The 22,278-nt window shown below is 44.2% G+C and overlaps 2 protein-coding genes across 3 annotated transcripts in view; one reads left to right on the forward strand and one right to left on the reverse strand.

Annotated features, from left to right (window-relative positions):
* Nucleotides 1-14,050, reverse strand: part of MTMR6 (myotubularin related protein 6) — a 592,867-nt gene extending 578,817 nt beyond the window's left edge. The window contains exon 1 of the mRNA XM_085621606.1: nt 13,867-14,050. The gene's annotated coding sequence lies outside the window, so the exon portion shown is untranslated. The remainder of the gene's footprint in view (nt 1-13,866) is intronic.
* A 109-nt stretch (nt 14,051-14,159) lies between these two features.
* NUP58 (nucleoporin 58) overlaps nt 14,160-22,278 on the forward strand; it is a 353,742-nt gene continuing 345,623 nt past the window's right edge. For both annotated transcript variants that reach the window (XM_085621608.1, XM_085621609.1), the window contains exon 1: nt 14,160-14,548. In XM_085621608.1, the coding sequence (XP_085477734.1) occupies nt 14,442-14,548 (107 nt within the window). In that variant the 5' untranslated portion in view covers nt 14,160-14,441. The remainder of the gene's footprint in view (nt 14,549-22,278) is intronic.

The following is a 22,278-nucleotide window of genomic DNA, read 5'->3' on the forward strand; positions in this document are numbered from 1 at the left end:
AGCTATGATTGTGTACATATTTGTAAAAAAAAATTACTTTTTTATTTAACAGAGGGGAGATGTAGTGTTGTGTGAGTTTGTAATGAGGGAATTTTTGTGGCTCCTGATGGAATTCGTAGAACTCTGACATAAGCATTAGAGCATGGTGAAGTGAATGCAGGTTTAGAATATTGAGTTCTCAGTTAATAGCAGAAGAATAAAGACTTGTTATGCTAAGCTTTGTGTGTGGCGTAGTCATTGGCAAGTACTCGGACTAGGGAAGACGCTATAGTGGCTAGACAACATGACAGCCCAGAACGGTAGGGCCGGCCATATTCGGCTCTCAACCGGATGTAGTCATGGAGTCAGACGCCAGTCGTTAGGGCTAAGGAGACAGGTGTGGAGATATAAACATGGGGGTGGATGGTTGACAAATTGGGACTCTACATAAATTGCCTGAAGCTACTAGTGGGCTCCTCTGCAATCAAGACACTATTCCATCGCAAATCGAACTTCTGTATCCTTCCATCGCAAATCGAACTGCTGTATCCTTCTCTCACTGGACCATGTGTCAGCAATCCAGTAAATAAAAAACTAGGAGGCACCAAATACAAGGTATTTGCCGAGATAGCAAAATATTTTTGGCACTTTTGCCTGCAGCACAAAATTTCAGTGAGAGCAGAATATCTTCCAGGTAGAACAATGTGCTGGCAGACTGGTACCTCCGAGACTCCAGTGACTGGAAGCTGACCATAAGAATTTTCCAGAGACTGCAGGGTCGTTGGGTTCTGTGAGATACGGATCTCTTTGTCTCTCATCTGAATACACAAAATAGAAAGATTTTTCAGTTGGAGCCCAGATCTGAAGCAGCCGGCCACGTTGGCCTTTCTTAATATGAGTTTCCCGCATTTGTTATGGTTACCCGAGTAACAGCTCAGGTGAGGAATCAATGAGTGGAACTGACTTTAGTGACCTCTTTCTGGAAAGTACATTCTTGCTTCCTGGGGCTTCTAGAGATGTCATGTGATTCACCTGTGGAACTTCCTCTGTTTCGAGACCGACTGTTGCACCCGTCAGGATTTCAACATCCTTTGACAATTCAAGGGCAGTTGAGTCTCATGACCTGGCAAATTTTAGGAGTCGCTGGTTTCTGCCAGGATTATCGCAACAATTGGAGTCCTTCACCAGACACTCATGGTTCTATTTCATCCATAAACAATATTCTTTATCTTGGCAGAAATTGATAGGTTGGTGCAATCAATGGGTTCTTGATACCACGGGTCTCTGACTTTGAATGGGCTGGCCTAGATAACAGTCAATAGATATCATTCAGCAGTTTCAGTGGGGCATTCTCCTATACCGGGGAAACCAACTGGGAAGCACCCTGTGGTCTGTAGAGTTATGCAAGGAATTTGTCTTGCTAATCCCCTGAAACTAAAATACTCTCAGTTATGGGATGTGAATGTTGTTTTAAAATTTCCTCAGAATTGGCCAAGTGTCTAAGATCTATTGAGGAAACAACTTTCTTTGAAATTGACGATGTTACTCTGCTTCGTATCATGCAGGCGGGTATCTGATGTAAGAGCTATGGATTTAGCAGGTAAGACTGTTTCCCTAAATAGGGTATCCTCTGCTATTTCTAAATGGACTAAAACATTTTAGAAGCATGTCTCTTATTCCAGTTTCCCGGGAAATCCTAAATTATGCATTGTCCAATGTCTAAAGGAGTATGGATATTGTACTAAGGAATTCAGACAAGATAATGGGGGGCAATTGTTGATTGTATTGCAGAAGCCTTATAAACCTGTTTCATCTACTACCTTTGCTAAATGCGTGCTTTGGTTAATGTCAGAAGTAGGCATCGATGTCAGTAGATTTGGGGCCCACTCTGTGAGAGGAGCAATTACTTCCAAGACTATTCTGTTACATGCTTTCAGACGGAGCGTATCTATGTGCCGCTTTGACAGGCGATAGCCACTGTATTTGCAATGGGCTGCTGTTGCAGGTTACGTTCTAATTGGCACCACAACAGCAATAAGGATATTTGGCCATAGCTGCTAGTGGAACTGGGAACCAGGTTCTATCACAGCGTGGGCTCATCATCCTGTGATTATGGGCAACTCACTTAACCACCCATGCTTAAAAAAAGTATGCTTTAATGTAAAACGTGTGATTGTCATGTAAAGCGCTCAGATGCCCTTGGGCCAAATTCACGCTATATCAAACTGTAAAAAATTAGGCCCTTCACATATGACATAGAGGCTGCCTGCCATATCTTACAATACACACAAAACCCAAATGTACGTGTCGAGATCGGAGTGTTCTGTGGCCTGACCGAGTCATAAACGGGAACTCAGCCACATTTATACAATAAACTATATTGAAGCTTCCCTAAGACCTTCAAATGGATCCCTCCCGAGTCAAGGAAGACAGTCACCCATGCACTCATCACCAGCAGGCTGGACTACGGAAACGCCCTCTACGCCGGCATAAACAAGTCTCTACTCCGCAAGCTCCAGACAATACAGAACACCGCTGCCAGACTCGTCCTCGGTATCCCTCGACACTAGCTCATCAGCCAACACCTACGGAAGCTCCACTGGCTCCCCGTCGAGAAGAGAGTCACCTTCAAGATACTCACCCACGCCTACAAATGCCTACACAACACCGGACCCCAATACCTCAACAATAGAATCACCCTGCACGTACCCAAAAGAAACCACCGATCTGCCAACCTCGTCCTCGCCGAGACCCCGCGCATCTGCAGAGCCAAAGCAGGGGGAAGAGCCTTCTCCTACATCGCGGCCAAGACCTGGAACGAGCTCCCGATCGAAATCAGAACTCCTTCATGAAGGCTCTCAAGACCTGGCTCTTCAGCTAAACGGAACTGGTACCGTTTCCAAATCTGTAGTATTTTATGCAAATTTGAGTGAAAATGTCGTAAATGCAGCACTTGACTCAACGACCACTGCCCTCCGAAAGACACCAAGAAAATGTTGCCATTGTTAAATGGCTGCCTGTTAAATGTAACACAGCAGACAGTTGTTGAATAAAAGGGTGTTTATTCAGAAACAGAATACACCCACAACCACGGCGTCCAGCTGCTGCGGATTCAAGCACGAAAATGAACGTCACCTGAAAGTCCGTTAAACAGTAAACTTCGCGGAGCATGGAACACAGTTAAATGTAAATAAGTTTGTACCCAAGATGATCGCATGTAAGGACCTCGTGGAAGGTGCATGTGCTCATCTTGTGCACTGAAATAATAACATTACTACAGCATTTCCCTCCTTAGCAAATGAAAGGAAATGAAAACACGGTAAGTAAACACAATAAATTTAACATAAGGAAAAATACACTTGAAGGATACAACATGCAATGCAAGGTTTACAAAGTCTGGAGAATGCAAAGAAAAGAACAAATTAGTCCAGAACATAATCCTTAAATTTGTCAGGTAATCTACTTGAACGAGCAACACTTTTCTCATATGTCACTCCTCTTTTGTTACCCAACAATACAGTTGTAGGAGCAATAGGTGAGCATGTATCACTAGGAGAAGAAGAGGTGTAAGCAAGGTAGAGTTACTCGGAGCCTTGAGAGCAACAACATCTTGTAACCAATTATAAGATTGTGATTGACCTGTGTTAGAAACGGAGTGATTGACAATAATGTCAGCTTGAGAATTTGAAATGAGAACTAGATTCCTTTTATTGCACCATCCCCTGTTGAGTAAAAGAGCTGAACCTTTGCTTACTTTACAAACTTGCACTGGATAAGAGAATCTAGAAGAACCTTTCAACACTTTCTTGGGGTTTTTAATTAAAACCCAATCACCAGGTTCCAAGGATTCACCACTAAAATGTTTTTTTGAGTCAAAATGACTTTTAATGGCATCTTGGTTGCTTTTCACTCTAGCTTTGACAACATCCAATGAATCAATTTTTTGTTCAGACTTGTTAGATAACCATGTGGGAAATAAACTAGAATGCGCCATTTTACCTCTCAGCAAGGTAAAAGGTGCAACCCCAGTGGTGGAATGGGGAGTAGTGTTGTAAGACCAAACCTTTTCTTTCAAGTATTCCCCAATATCTAAGCTTGAAGCGATGGCGGTTTAAATACCTTCTTTGATGAGTCTGTTACCTCTCTCCACCTGTCCATTGGAAGATGGGGAATAGAGAGCTACCTTAAAGTGCTGGATGTCATGACGTTCTAAAAATTTACCCATACGTTGAGACACAAAGTGTGTACCATTTTCAGTAACAATAGTTTTTGGAGAACCTTCAAGTTTAACAAGCATTTGCAATGCAATAGGTCTCGCATTTTCGAAACTTTGACTTATTGGTATTGTAAATGACAATGTCTTTTATTATTGCAGGTTTTTTAATCACATAAATAAATAGCAAAATCGCGCAAATGCCTTCCACGCAACCACGGTTTCCCTCTGCCATAGAAATAAACAGAGAGCGTTCTTCTAAGCCGCTGGTCAAGCTTTTTTGTAGTCAAGTGAACTGATTGCTGCCGCAACATTTATTGGTTTGGAAACAAATGTATGGGAGCACACAGAAGACTGTTGTTCATGCAACAAATAACTTACAAGTGTCGTGATGAAAAATATACTCCGAGTTTTACCAATCTGCATTAGATTTCACAGGTGCCCCTGGGAGGAGGGTCCCGACCGGACATCGGGTAGCAACTGATTTACGCACAGCTTGAAGGCATGCAGATAAAAGGTAGAACTAAATACAGACATTTGTTTCCGTTTTGTTGTTTTGTAAAAGCCGAGCATGGTAGGTGAAAAACAAGCCCACGGAGCGACCTCGGCTGTACACCGCCCCATCCAGCAAAACTTGATCAGTAGCGGAAAGTGCTCTAAACAGTGGTGATTGAAAGCCAGATGCAGTATAAAAACACTGTCTAACCGGTGGGGTAACATCTGAGCGGTATCCATGGCACTCTATTTGCAAATGTAAAATGTGCATGACTACAATTGTTTAATTACCCCTAATGTAGCATAAACCCAATTAGATAGCGTGACGTCACATAATATATCCCCCAAATGTTTGTAGTCTGTAATACTCTGCCGCTCTGAGGCTTGTAAATTTAAAATGAAAGCGCTTGCCTTCAGCGGTGGGGGGGGGGGCTTTTTTAGGCAGCGTGCTCTGTTTATGCCCTGCCTGCCTGCTATGGGTGTGATTCGTGGCGGATAGTCGGGAGAGGTGGAAGAGGCTGCGGGGGCCATTCGGACGAAAGCCATTTAGGGCAGCCTGCTCTATTTGCACCCTGCCTGCCTGATGGAAAGAGGTGGAAGAGGCTGAGAGCACCATGCTAAAATAAAGGTGAGCATGCTGTGTGATAAAGTGCAGCGCTGGTAACTAAAATTAAACATCGCTTTATCAGCAAAAAAAAGAGGAACAATGAAGCAATACAACTAAAATACACAAAACTACACCAGATCCAACCGTTAAAACCACACAGACTCGGAACACACTCTACCTTTTTAAAAAGATATGAACTGCTATGCGGCGTGACGGTGCAGTTAGACCCCGGGCGGGTGAAAAGTCACTGCAGTTCGGCTCCTGTTGCCTCAGGGACTGTGCTCGCAATGCAGCAGCTACTATAAGGAGCGCAGGCCACCTCCACGATTGTTACTATAGAGGCACTACAGTTGAAGATACTATGGGTGGAAGAGCGCTGCTCCGTTAACAAGCATAGGCACTACAGCGCTTTCAACTTCAAAAGTAACTGCAGACACAAAAGAAAAATCCATTCTGGTCGGGGAAGTGGGAGAGCGCTGCTCCGTTAGCAAGCATAGGCACTACAGCGCTTCCACCTTCAAAAGTAATCGCAGACACAAAAGAAAAAATCCATTTTGGTCGGGAAGAGGGAGAGCATTGCTCCGTTAGCGAGCGTGGGAACCAAAGTGCTCGTAAGTAAAAGTAAACACGGTTTCATTTAAAAACGCCTGGGGCCAAAACAGCGGAAGTGAACGATCCTTTTTCTCGCACGTGCCACAGCTTAAGCATTTAACACAGCCCCAAAAACTCTGTAATTAGCAACCATTCTAATAACAACAAGCGTGATGCGCGCGCACTGCAAGGAATGTGAGGTATGCAGCTGGCACCCGGCCGCGCTGCTGCTCGCTCCCGAGCTCCCTAGGCCAGGGGAGAGAGAAGGCGGAACATGCACCCGCCGTTGGCCAATCGCGTGCTGTCTTCCTTAGAAAGACGCATGCAAAGGCCAATAGCGTGTGAGCAAATAAAAAAGCACACGCACGAGCGTGTGGTCTGAGTTTAAAGTTCTTATTAGACGCCTCGCAGAGCAACGCATACGTGCTGGCTCAGGCGAGACCTAAAAATGTGTTCAAAAAATTTTATGGTGTTTTCAGTGGTGAGGCTATCACAAAACCAATAAAAAATCCACTTTGAAAAGTAATCCACCATTAGAATTAACAATGTGTTATATGCAGGTAACAACTCATAAGGTCCAGAAAAATCTATGCCAACTTTGTCCCAGGGACCACATGGAAAAGGTACGGGATGTAAGGGAGTTTGTAAAATTTTCCATCTTTTATCAGATAAAAGGCCCTCTGAACAAGTTTCAATGGAAGATTTCACTTGAGCTTCCATGGAAGGCCACTAATAAAATTCTTTGATGCGTTGACAAGTTTTAAAAATACCACGGTGACCTTGATGTGCTAACTGAATAATTTTCCTTCGTAAATTTTCAGGAGGAATAAACAAATCATGACGCATGACAATTTCATCAGCAATGGACAGCTCATCGACTACGTAAGCAAATTTTTTCATGTCACCAGAAAGCATTCTGCTTTCTGGCCAACCTTCTATGATGAATTGTTATACTTTATTAAGATTGTGATCCTTAACATATTCTTCTCTCCATGTGTGCTCAGAAATAGAAGGAAATTCTATAACAGCATTCATAGCTGCCACCACACACTCAGAAATACCAGTATCACACTCATTGTATTCAGTTTCCAAAGACATGATAGAAAGACAATCTACTCTGAAGTTTTTCCCTCCAGGTAAGTGTTACAAAATGGTATTCTTGAAATGTGGAAAGTAAACGTATTAATCTCGCGGGAGCCTTATTGGGACCAGAGCCAGAAAGAATGTAAACCAATGGTTTATGGTGAGTGAAAATGTCCAATTCTCGTCCCCAAATACAAGATCGAAACTTCTGAATGGCTCAGACACACGCAAGTGTTTCCCTTTCAATTGTGCTGTAGCGTGTTTCTGGAGGTTGTAGTGTTCGGGAGGCAAATGCAATTATGTGTTCCTTGTTTCCCACCCATTGACAAAGAACAGCACCCAAACCAGACAAACTAGCATCCACATTTAAAAAACATCTGCAATCATCCTGAAATGGTTGAAGGGCAGGAGCACGTTCAATAATGACCTTGACCTGGTTGAAGGTATCTTGTAATCATCACTCCACAAAAATGTTGCACCTTTCCTAAGTGAAGCTCGAAGGGGTTCAACAATCTAGGCATAACCATGTACAAAGCGAGTGTAGTACTCAGCTAAACCAAGGAAAGAACGCAAGGCATCTCTGTCTTTGGGAGATGACGCATCACGTACAGCTTTGATCAGTGATAGTTTAGGTTTGATACCTTCTGGAGAAGTGTGTGACCCAAATAATCAAGAGTTTGAACACCAAATTTGCATTTTTCATGTCTAATGGTCATTCCAGAGGTAGACAATTTTGACAAAACCTTGGCTAAGGTGAAATTATGTGCCTCACGACTGCTAGCGTAAACCAGAATGTTGTCTTGATATGCCTGGACTCCAGGAATTTCTTTGAGAAGTGAGTCCATATGTTTCTGGGACACGCTAGCTGCGGAGGCTAGTCCAAACGGCAGCCTAAGATATTTGAATGCCCCAAAGGGAGTGATAAAAGTGGTGAGCTCTTGAGAATCGACACTGAGGGGAATTTGATGGTATGCAGACGTAGGTCAATTAGAGAAAAATACTTGGAACCTCCTAAACCAGCTAAGAGGTCATGGATTTTCGGAAGAGGGTGACAATCTATGATAATGTTTTTATTTAAAGAGCGCAAGTCGGCACAGAGTCTCACGACGCCTGATTTGGATGACGATGGGAGAAACCCACGGAGATGAATTACAAGGAACAATAATACCCTCAGAACAGAGATTATCCAGTACCTTCTTAAGAACATCTCTGGCACTGAGAGGTAATTGTCTAACTTTGTGCACAACAGGTTGAGCATCTGGTTTAAGTCTTATCTGGTGTTCAAAACCCAAAACAGTACCAATTGTATTGGTAAGAACCATAGGAAGCTGGTTGATAATCTCCTTGACATCAGTAGGAAGATCTGAAAAGGAAGAAGTATTAATAGCCAACATATCCATATTGTAAGTATCATCTGTAACATATCCTTTTGGTAAATCACCAAGGACAATAGGGTTTTCAGAGCCTGGTTTAAGGTAAATTCCCATTTTTGCAAGATCCTGCCAGCCAACGATGTCTCTGCCCTTAATTGCAACGTAAATCTTTGTGAAAACATGAGGTCTTAAGCATATCAATTTGGATTTGAAGTAACCAAGAATGTCAATTTCAGTTTCCTCAACTGCCTTGGGATTGACATCTGTGGGAGTAAGTGATATAGAACCATGCCATGCATTTTGAAAAGAAATTTCAGAAAGAATTGTGATGGGAGACCCAGAATCAGCCATAGCTTGGAATGGAACATCTGCAATAAAAACATCACAGCACGGACCTTTAGCTGTACCTATATCACTAATAGAGTTACATTCAATTGTCACAACAACATTAGTGAGTTTTTATGAAACAGCTTGTAAATCCTCAGAGAAGTCTATGCTGTTAATTTTCATTGGTCTCCTTGCACTTCTACACACGCCTTGAAAGTGGCCAATTTTTTTGCATGCAGTACATTTCTTGCCAATGGCTGAGGAATTGGGAAAGTTTCCAATATGTGATCTAAAGCAACATCTGTAACATATTAAAGTTTTTCTTGGAAAAGATTTTCCAGAACTGTTTGTGTTTGAAATTGCAGAAACAGTTGCCTCAGGTTGAGTAGTAAGAGAATTTACAAATTGCCCATCATGTTAGAGGAGACCATGGAGCGTTCAAATGATTTAGCTATATCAATGGTTTCAGATAGGTGAGGTTCCTGCAGCTCAACAGTCTTTCCTGTATCTTATGAGAAAAACATCTGATAACAAACTGATCTCTGATGGCGTAATCTACATTTGCAACAAATTCACACGTAGATGCCAGTATTCTCAGTTCTGCAATATATTCCTCTATTGTTTCGTCCATATTTTGTTTTCTTTTTAAGAAATGATGACGTTCTAGCATAATACTCGGTCCTTCATCGTATTGTTTGGTTAAACAAGCTAAGGCTTCTTTAAAAGTGTACCAATCATCACATGAGCCTGCATGAGGCACATGAGATACGTAATCAAAAAGTTTTTGTGCCGCAAGACCAACACAACTGTATAAAACAGCCGCTTTACGTGCAGGTGATAAACCTGTGGCGTCAATTGCCACTAAATAGTTGTCAAAACGTTTAATCCATTGACGCCCTTTAACAATAGAGTTACCAGGAGACTGTAAAAAAGGAGGATGGGCTGTATGTAATTTGTTGAGAGGAAGCCATGCTTAGTAACAAGAGTTTATAATTATGAAGTTTAAAAATCAGCAAAATAAGGCAAAGCAGGAGTAGTCAAATATATTATAAATTGTAAAGATGCAATATGTAACACTGAAAGGAAAGGAGGTGCCTGAGTTCTAAGTTTGTGCTTGAAGAGAAAATTAATTTTGAATGTCACCAGTAGTTAGGAATAATACAATTTGACAGTACCTGAGTGAAAGCTGTAAGATTTGAAGGCTAACCAATCAACAGTACACGTTCAAAGAAGGCTCCTGCCTGAACATGTTTTGATGTTAGCATAAACCAGATTAATGAAATGCACCAAAACATCAAAGAGAAGCAGAGATAACAATGAACACTTCCAATTTTTAAACATTGCAGTTGGGAATAGCGTGTGCATGCGCATGCAGGGTCCCAAAACAGGAAATAAAAGCTGCCCCTTTAAATGACGTGGGCAAAATGGGAGGGGAACACGTAAAGCTGGAGATTAACATGCACAATCTTGTTTTGAATGCAGTGCGGTGCTCCCTTGAATAAGAAGAAGACATGGCAAGGAGGAAAACATGGAGTTGGAGATCGGCGTGTGCGATCTCGTGTTAAACGCCGAAATGAGCAGCGTCTCTGATGAGGATCCGTGAAGGTAGAAGGAATGAAATTGGGGAAGGAGGACTCCCGAGTAGTTGAGGAAAAAGACAATCCAGGCAGTGCAGCAAGCGAAAAGGTTGCCGATTGTAATCCAAGGTAGAAAAAGTGAAATCCATAAAATTGTTGAAATGGTCGGTGGGTGTGTAATCCAATCGTCTCCAGGATGTTAAATGTAAAACAGCAGACAGTTGTTGAATAAAAGGGTGTTTATTCAGAAACAGAATACACCCACGACCACGGCACCCAGCTGCTGCGGATTCAAGCACGAAAATGAATGTTGCTTGTGATGGAGTGAGGTTTCATCAACTCGTCAACTAATGGTCCATCGACCAGAAGAAGACAGTTGAAATTAAGAATAGTTAGGAATAAATAAATGTGTTATTAATAGAACTGTACATATACAAAAACTGAGAAAATTAAACCCCCCTAATCCAGCGCTCGTCTTCAGGGATCATTTATGGGTAATGTGTGACGGGCCCTGTTGTTTGGTAAGTGATTTATGTGTGACATGTTTCATGGTCCCTGGCATATGAATTAGGGGTTGCGCTGGATCACTTGAAAGTCCGCTAGTCAGTAAACGGCACGGAGCGTGGAACACAGTTAAATGTAAATAAGTTTGTACACGAGATGATCACATGCAAGGACCTCGTGGAAGGCTGCATGCGCTCTTCTCGTGCACCGGAATAATAACATTACTACACTGCCAAACAGCCATGCCCCCAGACACGCCCCTGACTGCCCCTCGAGGCCTACCCAATCAAATTAGTGAGTACCGGCACTTCTATTTTCTCATTTAAAGCACTGCTTAGCAGTGCAATGTAGAATGTTTATCAGTTATCTTTTAAGCATACTAAATTCTCTGTTCTTTAACGTTTGGTCGGTTGTTCTTTGTTAGCTTCGGATGGACTTCTATCTCTGTACCTGGGCCGGGTCTCACTGGTGCTGATCACCATTAGTTTTTTAAAGGGGGCTCTGTTTTGTGCCCCGGCACAGGCGGTCCGTTTTGAGTACCATTGAGATAATTAGCATTTGATTTGGACTTTTGTAGATTCATCCTGCCCATCCTTAAGTGTAGACTCGTTCCAATTTCAACATAGAGAATTAAGTATGTATTTGACAGCTAACTACTTTGAAATCTGAAATGCGAGAGTTAAACACAGGAACCAGGTTTTATTTATAACAGATTATTTTTGCTATCAAATACTTTTCTCTGTCTATGAAACAAAACCCAGATGAAATTCAGAGGAGCAGAGATTTTTGGGAAGAGTAAAAGTTGATTCCTATATTATCTCACGCTGCCACATTCTATATCACATTTTCACTTAAAATCTTCTATTTTCAAATCCTTGATGTACACCATGATTTTCCAAAAACTTTCTCAAATTCAGAAATCAAGTTTACACTTCTCAAGATATGTGTGATTTTAACTGAAAGCTAGTTGTAAAAGACAATGGTTTTCAGCCCAGAACTTCAGTGGCAACGTGAGATTTAATTATAGTTCTTCTGTCGTTTTTAATCACTTGTTCTGTAATGTAGCGGGAGTTGGACTTTTTTACTCTATTACTTTTAATCAGGGCTTTAAGTGGGCCGGGTCTCACTGGTGCTGAGCACCGGTAGTTTTTAGGTCTCGCCGGAGCCAGCGCTTTAGCGCTGCACTGGCGAGAGCTTGAGAAAGCGGGATTTGGAAGTGCAAACTAGTGCTTTTCAGGCCGCCAACTACAGTGCACGTGCGCCGGGCGCGCGCACCATTTGTCAGCCTGCTGATCACTTTCGTGGCTGCTTTGATGTTCTCAGTGAGCCGCGCGGCCACTGAGAACATCAAAGTGGCCGCGAAAGTGATCACCATATGCCAGCCTTCCCTGTTACCGTGTGGCTCACTTTCTCTTTCATGGCCGCGCGGCGTTAATTTCACTGCCGCGCGGCCAATGCTTGTTTCTTGAAGTTCCAATTGTTGAAATGGTGAGCCCCAAGACACTTGCAACTCGCTATGTTACTACCATGCCTTGAATTTTTGTTTCTCACCCTTCCCCAGCCTGCTACTTTGCGCAGCGCAGACTTTCACAGAGTGAAAAACACTTCTCACCTCGGGCGCAATATCATGGTGTGGAAATACTCTGCCTACTCTCCCCCTTGGCAATGTGTGCTCTGTCGCCTGCAAGGTTCTAACCGATGTTAATAGCCCAAGCACCTTTTGCCACTGCACTTACCCTTAAACCCTCCTGCACAAGCTCACCAGGCCCACCTGCAGCCCTCACTGCTGCCAAGCTGGCTATGCCCTCTCCCTTCGGTGTATCAACGCACATACAGGCAGCTACCGAAAACTACAACAAGCATTGGCAAAGCCAATCAGTCATGCTTATAAAAGCAATGGACACCTATTGACTTTGCTAACGCATTTGTCAATGCTGTTCCACATCAGCGAAAAAAAAAAAAATGTTTGCCAATGCCGAACATTGGCAAAAAAAAAGTGCAATGACGTACAAGCACTTGCATGATCAGGCATGCACTGCACATGTATAGGTCAGCACAGTATGGCTGCCCTGCATGATGTCTGAAAACGTATATCAGACCACACATACATGCATATGGCAGGGTGTAGTCATTGTTTTTTTATTTACCATTCAAAGATGTCAAGCCTATTTTGGAGCAGTAAATAACAAGCATTTGCAATGCAATAGGTCTCGCATTTACACAAGTTTACGCTATTTGCATTGTAAATGACAATGCCTTTTAAAATAAAAGGCATTGTTATTTGCAATGTCATTAGCTCAAACTCGCGTAAACGCGAGACCTATTGCATTGCAAATGCTTGTTTGAAGGGGGGGTTCGAAACGGGTCTCTATCGGGCTCTGTTTTGTGCCCTGGAACAGGCGGTACGTTTTTCCCTGGACTGCAGTGACAGCAGGCACATCCATGTTCGCCTGCTCAGACTGCTCACTTCTCACTAGTGGAAAAGTTACAGCATGACATCATGCCAGGTGAGCGTTGTAGGAGAAGAGAAATCCTTTAAAGAGTCATTTTCTCTCTGGATTTCCCTTCTCTTTTTGAAACTCAGGAGCAGCGACATTGTCGTGCTGTCACCGGGGCTTTAAGTGGAAGCTTTTTCAATATTATATACTAGCCATAGTTGCTGCTTATTTATCTTATGGAACTAACAACCATTAACAAAGCCAATAGTCCTGACTCGTTGTAGGTGTAATGTTACTTGTATCATATATCTTGATGCAATGACAGAAATAGCAAAATACAAGTCAGGCTGCACACAATGCTAAGCACAAATTTTCAGCATACGTATTTTTAAGCCACGCCCTAATTACATTGGCCACGCCCCTTTGAGAGACCCCTCCACCCCCCCCCCCAGTTTTTTCATCCCACTTAAAGCCCTGCCTGATCTTATCATTTTGGCTAAGTATGCCTCATTTATGTATTCATGCTTCCACATGCCACGTTAATTATGAGGAACTGTCAGTGCACAAACTTTTGCGCAACGTTCTGCCTTTGGCAGTTGCAGGAGGCCTTTTGCTCAGACTGGCTCGCTCTCTAAACGTGGGTCAATTTTACTGGAATTAAACTTTGGTAGAAACTTACCAGCTTGCCTGTGATTACCGGCGTACCACAAGCGTCTTAAACTCTGAGCGTCTTGTGAAAACGATAGATAACGACCAAACGGTGCATTAATAACTGGACGGGTAACCAAGCAAGATGAGAAGGTCTCCTTCCCTACGCATCACCTTTTAAAAGTGTTTTCCTAACTCCTATACTCTGACCTCGTACTTTATTTACTTTCACTTTCCTTTGACTTGCGTTGATCTCTCTCCTATTCGCTGTGTCAAGTGGGAGGCCCGAACTAGAGTTTTCATAGGCGTGGCGTCCTCGCTGTCACTGGCCCGACTGACTTGAGCCCGGCATGCATTGCGCGAAGCTGTGCACTGTTCTTGGAGTCATCTCGTTGATGTGATTGTGCGCAGTCGTTGAGCGCGCGGTTCTCGTTTATGTGTGGAGCGAGTCCTCCTCTCTCCATGCGTCTCCCCACCCCCCTCTAGCTTGTGAGGCTGGGATGTAAACACGCCCGGTCACTGCGACTAGTCATCAGCAGCCACTGTCTTTTCGTGGGCCGCATGAGCCTGGAGTGCTCCGCGTGGTACGTGGGCTGAGTCAGGAGAATGGCCACCGGCTTCTCGTTCGGGGCCGGTACCGCCACCCTGGGTGCGACAACGGGAGGCACCCCCTCAGGTGGAGGGGGCTTCTCATTCGGTTCGGCGGCGCCGAGGTAAGGAGATTCGTTGAGTCGGTTATATTTGCCTGTCTTTCGAAGTTAGATAACCGAGGCTATTCAACACCAGTGCTGAAGTCCTCGCTCTTTTTTTATGTACCCCCGCCCTTGTTGTAGCCCCATCTTCGAGAATTGCAGTGGATGGCTAGATGTGTTTTTATTAAACTGTAACTTGAAACTTGTCAGGTAGGTACATCAGTGTGATTATTCAGAATTTAAAAACTGGTGGTTCTTTGTCATTTGCTCACCCCTTTCCTCTATGTACATTTTGATCGTTGAGTATCTATGAAACCCCCAGCACTCCCCAAGTCGAGCAAGTGACCACATTTAACACGATTCCCTCATTGACTGAGTTTAATAGTGTTGAAATGTTGTGCTCGCTATGTTTTTAAACGTTAGATATAAAACGAAGTGATTTTTTTTTTTATTTAATTTTTGTATTTTTTTATTTATTTAATGTATGTTTGCAATTTTTTTGCATGAGGAAAAAATTGGGGTGGGTCTTTTAAAGGGGTGTGGCCGATGTAATTGGGCGTGGCTTAAACACACTCATGTTGAAAATCCATACTTAACTTAGTGTGCCGCCATACTGGTATTTTGCTCTAGCTGGCACTGCATCCAGATATATAATACAAGTAACATTACACCTACAACAAGCCAGGGCTATTGGCTTTGTCAGTGGTTGTTAGTTGCACAGTGGCGGCCGACACAGATAAAGACCAATGAGGGGGGGCATCGGGAACTACACAGCGGGGGGATTAATAATAACAAGCATTTACAATGCAATGGTCTCGGCATTGTTAAAGTTAGAGCTATTGGCATTGCTCATGACATTCTCAAATGCGAGACCTATTGCATTTGCACCCACACACACAGAGCCACCCACATACACAGAGCCACTCTGCATCAAACATAAAATAAGATAAAGCTGGAGACAAGGTCGAGAGCAGACGCACATGACTCCTGTCCTTGGCTCCTGCGCAGCATCACACTCAGAAACTACAGCATCCATCACAGCCCCGGCTCAAACAAACTGCCAAACACTCCCAATGAAAGCCTATGTTTTGTTATGGTAGAGAGAATTTCTATAACGGGTGCTGTGCCACACTGGCCAGCTTCGATGCGCTAGAATGCATCATTTACTGTTTATCATAGCGTGGACTCTGTCTAGGTTTCAGAGCGCTGTACAGGGTGTTGAATGAGCAGAAAAGCATTGATAAAACAGTTCGAGTTTATACTTGTATTAAAGCGCTTCGAAGATTCATTAGGGCTGAGTTCCACAACATCCAAGAAGAGCTAGAGGACGTGACCTAAGAAGGAATCATACTAAGCAGTGTTCGCCCTGAAGTGCCCCCAAACAGTGTCTAAAAGCGCTCCTGGAAGGGGAAAGCGCGGTGCTTGACAGACACGACGCGGGTCTCGAGCATTGGCAGTTCAATGTAAACAATAACACATGAATCAGCCGGTCCCTGTTGCAGCTGTAGTCGAACATGCATGAGTGATGTGGCCCAGAGCAGGAGGGGTGACTTTTACACACAATTTCTACTCCTGCTTAGAAGTTTTCTTAGCGTAACCCCAGTGACGTGTCCCAAAGTACCATGGGAGCTATTCTGGAAAGAATTAAGTTCGAGTTTTTTTTTTTTTAAACCAGCCCATTAAAAATACAAACCTCCCGTGTGACGTGCACGTCTCGTTAGAAAGGACACACACGGACCAGCATGCCACTGTACAGTTAAACGTCTGTGTGTTTTTTTTTTTTTTTTTTATCGACAGGTGACCAGTACCTTCCAAAAATTATTGCATCATCAAGCAAAAAAAATGTACTACACATACATTTAAACAGAGAGAATTGGTCAGGCATATTAATAACTTTTTATAACAAAATGCCTCTTTTGCTACTATAATGATTCGTTCTTTATTTAACCCTGTAGGAGTTCTTCCGTTCTCTCATAATCGTCCTCTGCTGTGTAAATGCATGCCCGACAGGGAAGCAGTGCCCATTGCATCCTGGACGCTGCGTTTAGTCACCAAACTATCCCTGTGCCAACGCACTCGCAGGACGCCTGATCACGGTAATACTGCAGCAGAGAACCTCCGTATGTGGGCGGGACAAGGGGGGAGGGGAGACCTAAACATGGTAGTGTAATTTTGAAAAACACAACGGAGTGGGAGGTGTTTTTTTTACACTGGCTCGGACTGTAGTGAGTTAAACTTTAGCCGGGACGAAGCTAATTGAAAACAATTTGATCTTTTCACCCCACCTGAATCGGGTCTGGTCAGCATGTATGATCTTGGAGTTCTACATTATCTCTGTCACTCCCACCCCAATGGAGCTTGATTGTTGCTATCAATCGTCACTTTTCCATCTGTAGCAAAGTGACCCCACAGACTTATAGAAAAGGCACTCTTATATACTTCGGCCCAAACTAGCACCCCAATATATCCTCGATTGCCGAGACATAAGGCGCCTTGAGCGAGCGCCACGCTATGCCGCTTTTTTTGCCAACCATCGGCGGATCACGCCACGCTTCCCCCTGCAACCCGCACACACGACCATACAACCCACATACACAGCAACGGCCTTGGCGGCGCCCGAGCCCCGGAAACACGGCGATAAACAGTAAATCGCGAGGGTGGATGGCGGGTTCCGAGGGAAGTTGAATTATTTTGTACAGGCCAAGGAGGCATAGAGCTCCGACACTGACCGGTAAAAGCTTGTAGTGTACGTCCTGACTCAGAAGGTCTGCCAGGCATGTAACTGCAGTTCTTGTGCTGGCGCTTAGAGTAAAGCAGGCAGATTTTCCGATAATGCCGTCTGATGAGCGTCTAAAATCTTAAAGCACTGCGCTCCAGCGAAAAAGATGGAGGCAGGAAATTGCGTCAGAAGCAGCGGAAGTTTTTTCCGGTGGTAGCTGGTAGTGATGTTGATGTGAACGAAACGCAATAGGGAAGCGGGAGGGAAAACCCGACAACAACAAGAGGAATGGGAATTGGACGTTCGGATAGTCGAGCATAATTCTGCTTGTTATTAATCCCCCGGTGTTTCGGAGCAGGGGAAGATGGCTGAACTGGGAAATAGTTTTTCCGAAGAGAGGTGTTTTATATCCCCGTGCTCGCATTTGGTAGCAACGGAGGGAGACTGGAACAGGTATGCTTCTCCCGTGACAGCACATTTAAGCTTAAACTTTTTAATAGCAAATGCCTCGTTTGTTCTAACGCCTTTCCTCCTCCCGGCATGGTTTAAGGGAGCTGGTACGTGAATGGCCATTCTAGATTTCGGACGTATGTCTGGTTTTTTTCAATCCGTCGGATGTGTAACTCTAGTCTTAAAAACACTTCCTTATAAGGTCGGTTTTTCAAAGCCTCCTAACCCGTTATTTTAACTAGTGTTTTACATTTCTCTGCAAACGCCGTGTTGCTGTGCCTGTAAACAGAGAAATGTGCCCGACTTGTAATGTTTTACGCAGGAGGTACAAAATCGCTTCTTCCTCTCGCAGTATATTCCGTTTGGAGAGTTTTTTTCTCCCGTCGTCTCCTTGGGGTCGGTTGTTCAAGACATAATAATCTTTAGTGCTTGAGAGCAGGACCCGTGTGGCTTCCTGTTTACATACATGGCACTTCACCTTCTTCGTTTTGTCAGTTAATGTTCCGACAATGTATTTGACAAGCGGGATACAAAGAACGCATCCATGGCGAATTACCTCAAAACAGGGATTTGCTCGTTTGAACATGGGTTTACGGGGCAAGTCACGATTATAACTCTACAGCAGTGATTGTTCCAGCGGAGCCGAGTGGGGGTGGGAACCTTGCTGCACGCTTGCTCTGATTGCGCAGCCTGACCCAGGGACTTAACAAGCACACCACCGCCTTTCTCCGAGGCGAAGCAGAAATGCCTCGGAGAAAGGCAGCGGCGGTTTCGAATTCGGGGGCGTGTTTTTCTTTTCTCTCCTCTTGCCATTGGCTAGAGGAGATGATTAGAAAAGTTACAAAAAACACGCCCCCGAATCCGAAAAGGACGGGGCCTGTTCGGAGAGACAAACCTCTTCTCCAATGGCTGGCCAGCATTCAAGAGGCCAGCCAATGGAGAAGAGGGGCGGGTTCAAGCCCCTATTCTCCAAGTCATTAAATCTCGCGAGCGAGACTGCGCAAGCGCAGCCTTCGCTAGCCGAGACCTAAAAAGGACTTATCTGGTGCTGCCAGCTTTCTTGTGCTCCTCTGCTTAAGCAGTCCCTGGGATAGTATCACGGACTCCCCAATCAATCCCTGCGCTGCTTGTAAGCATGAGAGCAGTGTGGAGATTGGGCTGAGCGGGCTTGATTAACGCTCACTCAGGAACAGTCTGTGCAATGTTTCTCCAACCGGGCTGTGCAATGCTGCTGGGCTGGAGAAATCTAAGAGCGCTTGTAATTGGCAATATTATCAACACTGCATCTGGGGTAAACCAAAGTCTGCTCTAAACATTTTGTTGAACTTAAGTGTGTCTCCTTCAAAAGGGTCTCTCAACATAATTATCCCTCTTCCTTCCCACGGTCTCCTCCTAACTCTTTTGTGTCCTATTTTTATGCCCCCATTGGACCAAGTCAACGCTCCTTTGTTTATGTGGCTATCCAGGCCTAATAGTTTGCGAGTCTCTCCAAGACTGCCACATTGCCTACATGGTAGGCAAGCAAGAGCTTAATGTCGTGGTGTCATTATGGGTATCCCAATCCAGGACTGTAGTCCGCTCCATAGCCACCCACGTTAGTTGTTCGTCGTTGCTTACCAGTAAATACATTAACTGCGACAGGTGGTGCCAAGCTAATAGAGATACCTCAACCCCCTGCACTAGTGTCTGCATGCAGCTTCAATGGTTTAAAGCTAGGTTTCTTGCCCGCCAAGATGAATGTTAACACTTTTATTTAGGGCGTGCAGCTTTCACTTGGGTATTGGAAGAGGCAATGTTCCTAGTTACATAATTAAACCTGGGGGGCCGTCACTATCTTCACAACTTGTATCCCCCCCCCCCACCCGTGCGGTTTGGAGAGGGGACTATCTGAGAAAATAGTTTGCAATCCTAGTCATCAACAGTTGTAAATTATCTTACACCTTATGTTCTAGACCATGGGAACTCACATGCATTTTCCCGGGGGCCACAAAGTTTGGTCTATGGCATGACCGAGGGCCACACTAATGCAAGCAGGGGTTGTAAAGTGGGAGTAGGGGAAGCTAAGCATGTACATGTAGTAGCTATCTTTAAAAATGAATGTGTTCATAAAGTTAAGGTCCTAGTTACTTCCTTTCCCTAACTGCAATTAATCTTTGAATAAAGGTTTGCTGTATATTTAAAAAAAAAAAAAATCCATGTTAGTGCTGTGTCGAGTAAAGGGCAGCCCAGTGCTGCTGTTGCCCCGTGGGCCGCATTTAAAGGTCAGGAGGGCCGCGTGCGGCCCCCGGGCCGTACTTTGAGTATCACTGTTCTAGACCAATGTTTCCCAAATTGTGGGTCACATGCCAATTTTTGGTTGGTCGTGAAAGTCCAAGCAATAAATAAAGATGCCTTTTATATCTTCATTTTAGATTTATCTTGTTGCATTTGCTGCGCTTCAAATGCCAGGCTATGTCTTCTGACAAATTGCTGTTTCTTTTTTTTAACGTGGGGATTCATGTTTACAAACTCCTCTCTGTTTGAGTTGTTACCGGGAGCGTTTTGGGGGCACCTTCACCAAATATTCGAGGGAGCAATTTAGGGGGCAAGGGGCACCTTAACTTGAGGCGGGGTGCGCAGGAACGCTCATACTAAAATGAAGGAAACAAATATGTGAGCCATGGAAACTAAGCCAAAAGGTTTAACAGATTTGTTTTGAAGGCGCAGCTTAAAGAAATAGGCATTTAAAATACAAAATATAGTGACCTCGCATTCACAGAGTCGCGTGAATCAGGCACTTTTATCTAATTCTTAATAGGACTCAGAAGGCATTGAAATCGTTAGGAGAGACACACTTTAGAAAATGCAATATAGGGTGTGCTGAATACAGACCTCAAAGGCACATCTATAAATGCAATATGAAAAACATGATTTAAGTCCAGGACAATGTTCTCTGAATGCAAAATGCATTTGATCTAAACACCTGAGAATACTCGCGTTTAAACCTAAAGGAAACCAGCCTTACAATTGCAATATAAGCATTTGGAATTCAAAAAGGAGAAAACAGTTAAAACAACATAGCAGTAAGGCCCATAGGGTGGCAATGAAAGCCAACGAAAGGTTGGTATGATGGGGGCATAGCATTACCAGACCTTAAGCTCCACTATTGGGCCTCACAACTGGTAGCGGTAAACCATTGGATGCATCACCCCCCCCGCACGATCCGTCCTATGCTCTGGACAGGTACCAAACAGACCGCTTGGGTTATTTAGGTGCCCTATATTCACGCTCCAGGAAAAGTAGATATTTTGGACCCACCGCACACACACTACGGATTTGGCACCAAGTGAATTCTCGACTGGGGGAGCCGCATCGTGAATTGAGGAGCTGACCAGAGGTGGAGAACGCCCGCATCTTCGTTGGGACTGCAAGTCCCAGGGACCTACGCAGCAACTGCCTGCACCTGTGACTGCTGGACGGTATTTAGCGCCTCGCGGGCGCGCATCGGGCCAAGGGCGTGCCCGTTTGAGACTGGGTGCGGCCGGGCCGGGCCTATTCTCTAAGCTTGATGTCTCCATAAGGTCAGTCCAACTTGACACACGGTTTGTTATGGATGAGGTGTTGTTAATTGGAAAGGCTGAACCCATTAAATTGTTATTTCTATCTCTGATTACGTCTGAAGTACTGTGAGGATGAATCTGCGCGAGGGCAAGGGGAGATCTGCGCAGCCCTCTGGTAGCATGGCGGGGACTTTGGATCCGTTCTTGATAAGAGCCAGCTCGGTCCTTGCTCATGAGATAGCTTGAACAGAGCGTCGTTTATCTTTTGTTCCACAAACGACCAAACGTTCATCTTTGGGTGCCCTGGCTTCTGCTCGTACCCCTGACTGTTCCTTTGCTGCAGATACTGACCCCTCTGTTAAAGCAAGTGACTTTGGACAATCCTTAAATGAACCATCGGGGACACAAGGCGGACTGGGGATACATAATATTTCACCATCTTTTGAGTTGGTTGAGGTGGTTACAGCAAATATTCGAAATAGTCCACCCCCACGCATTGCTACAAGATCTGCCCCTCACGGTAAAACCAACTCCTCTGTTTTAACCCCAGATTTATCACAAAAGAGGAAGTGGGGAGGGGGCCCTCAGAGACAGAAACCTGCAAAAATCAAAAGGACGAATAAAAATGGAGGAAATGCATTATTGCCATCTCCAAAAATGGCGGACTCATTGCCAAGTATGCCTGGTGACCTGATTTTAGATCCTTTAAGCGATCCATCTGTCAAAGCTAATGATGCTATGTGGTCTAAATTGGATAATCTAATTTTATCATCTCTGTCCCCTATTATCCACAGGTTGTCAAAAATCGAGGAAAGGTTAACTTATTTCGAATTGAAGGTTATGAAGAACCTTTGCAATTTAGAGGGTTCTCTAGTTTCCAGTAACAGGCTAATGGCCAATACCTCTAATGAGCTGAGTAATGCGGTAGTTGGAAATCCCTTGCCTCCTAAACCCCCCGTAGCTAGGCAAAAACCATTAATGCCAACAGTATCGGGGAGGAACGGGGATGTTAGTACTCATGATGTTGGTTCAACGTATGTGGG

The sequence above is a fragment of the Triturus cristatus genome, chromosome 8 (genome assembly GCF_964204655.1).
Source record: "Triturus cristatus chromosome 8, aTriCri1.1, whole genome shotgun sequence".
NCBI lineage: Eukaryota > Metazoa > Chordata > Amphibia > Caudata > Salamandridae > Triturus > Triturus cristatus.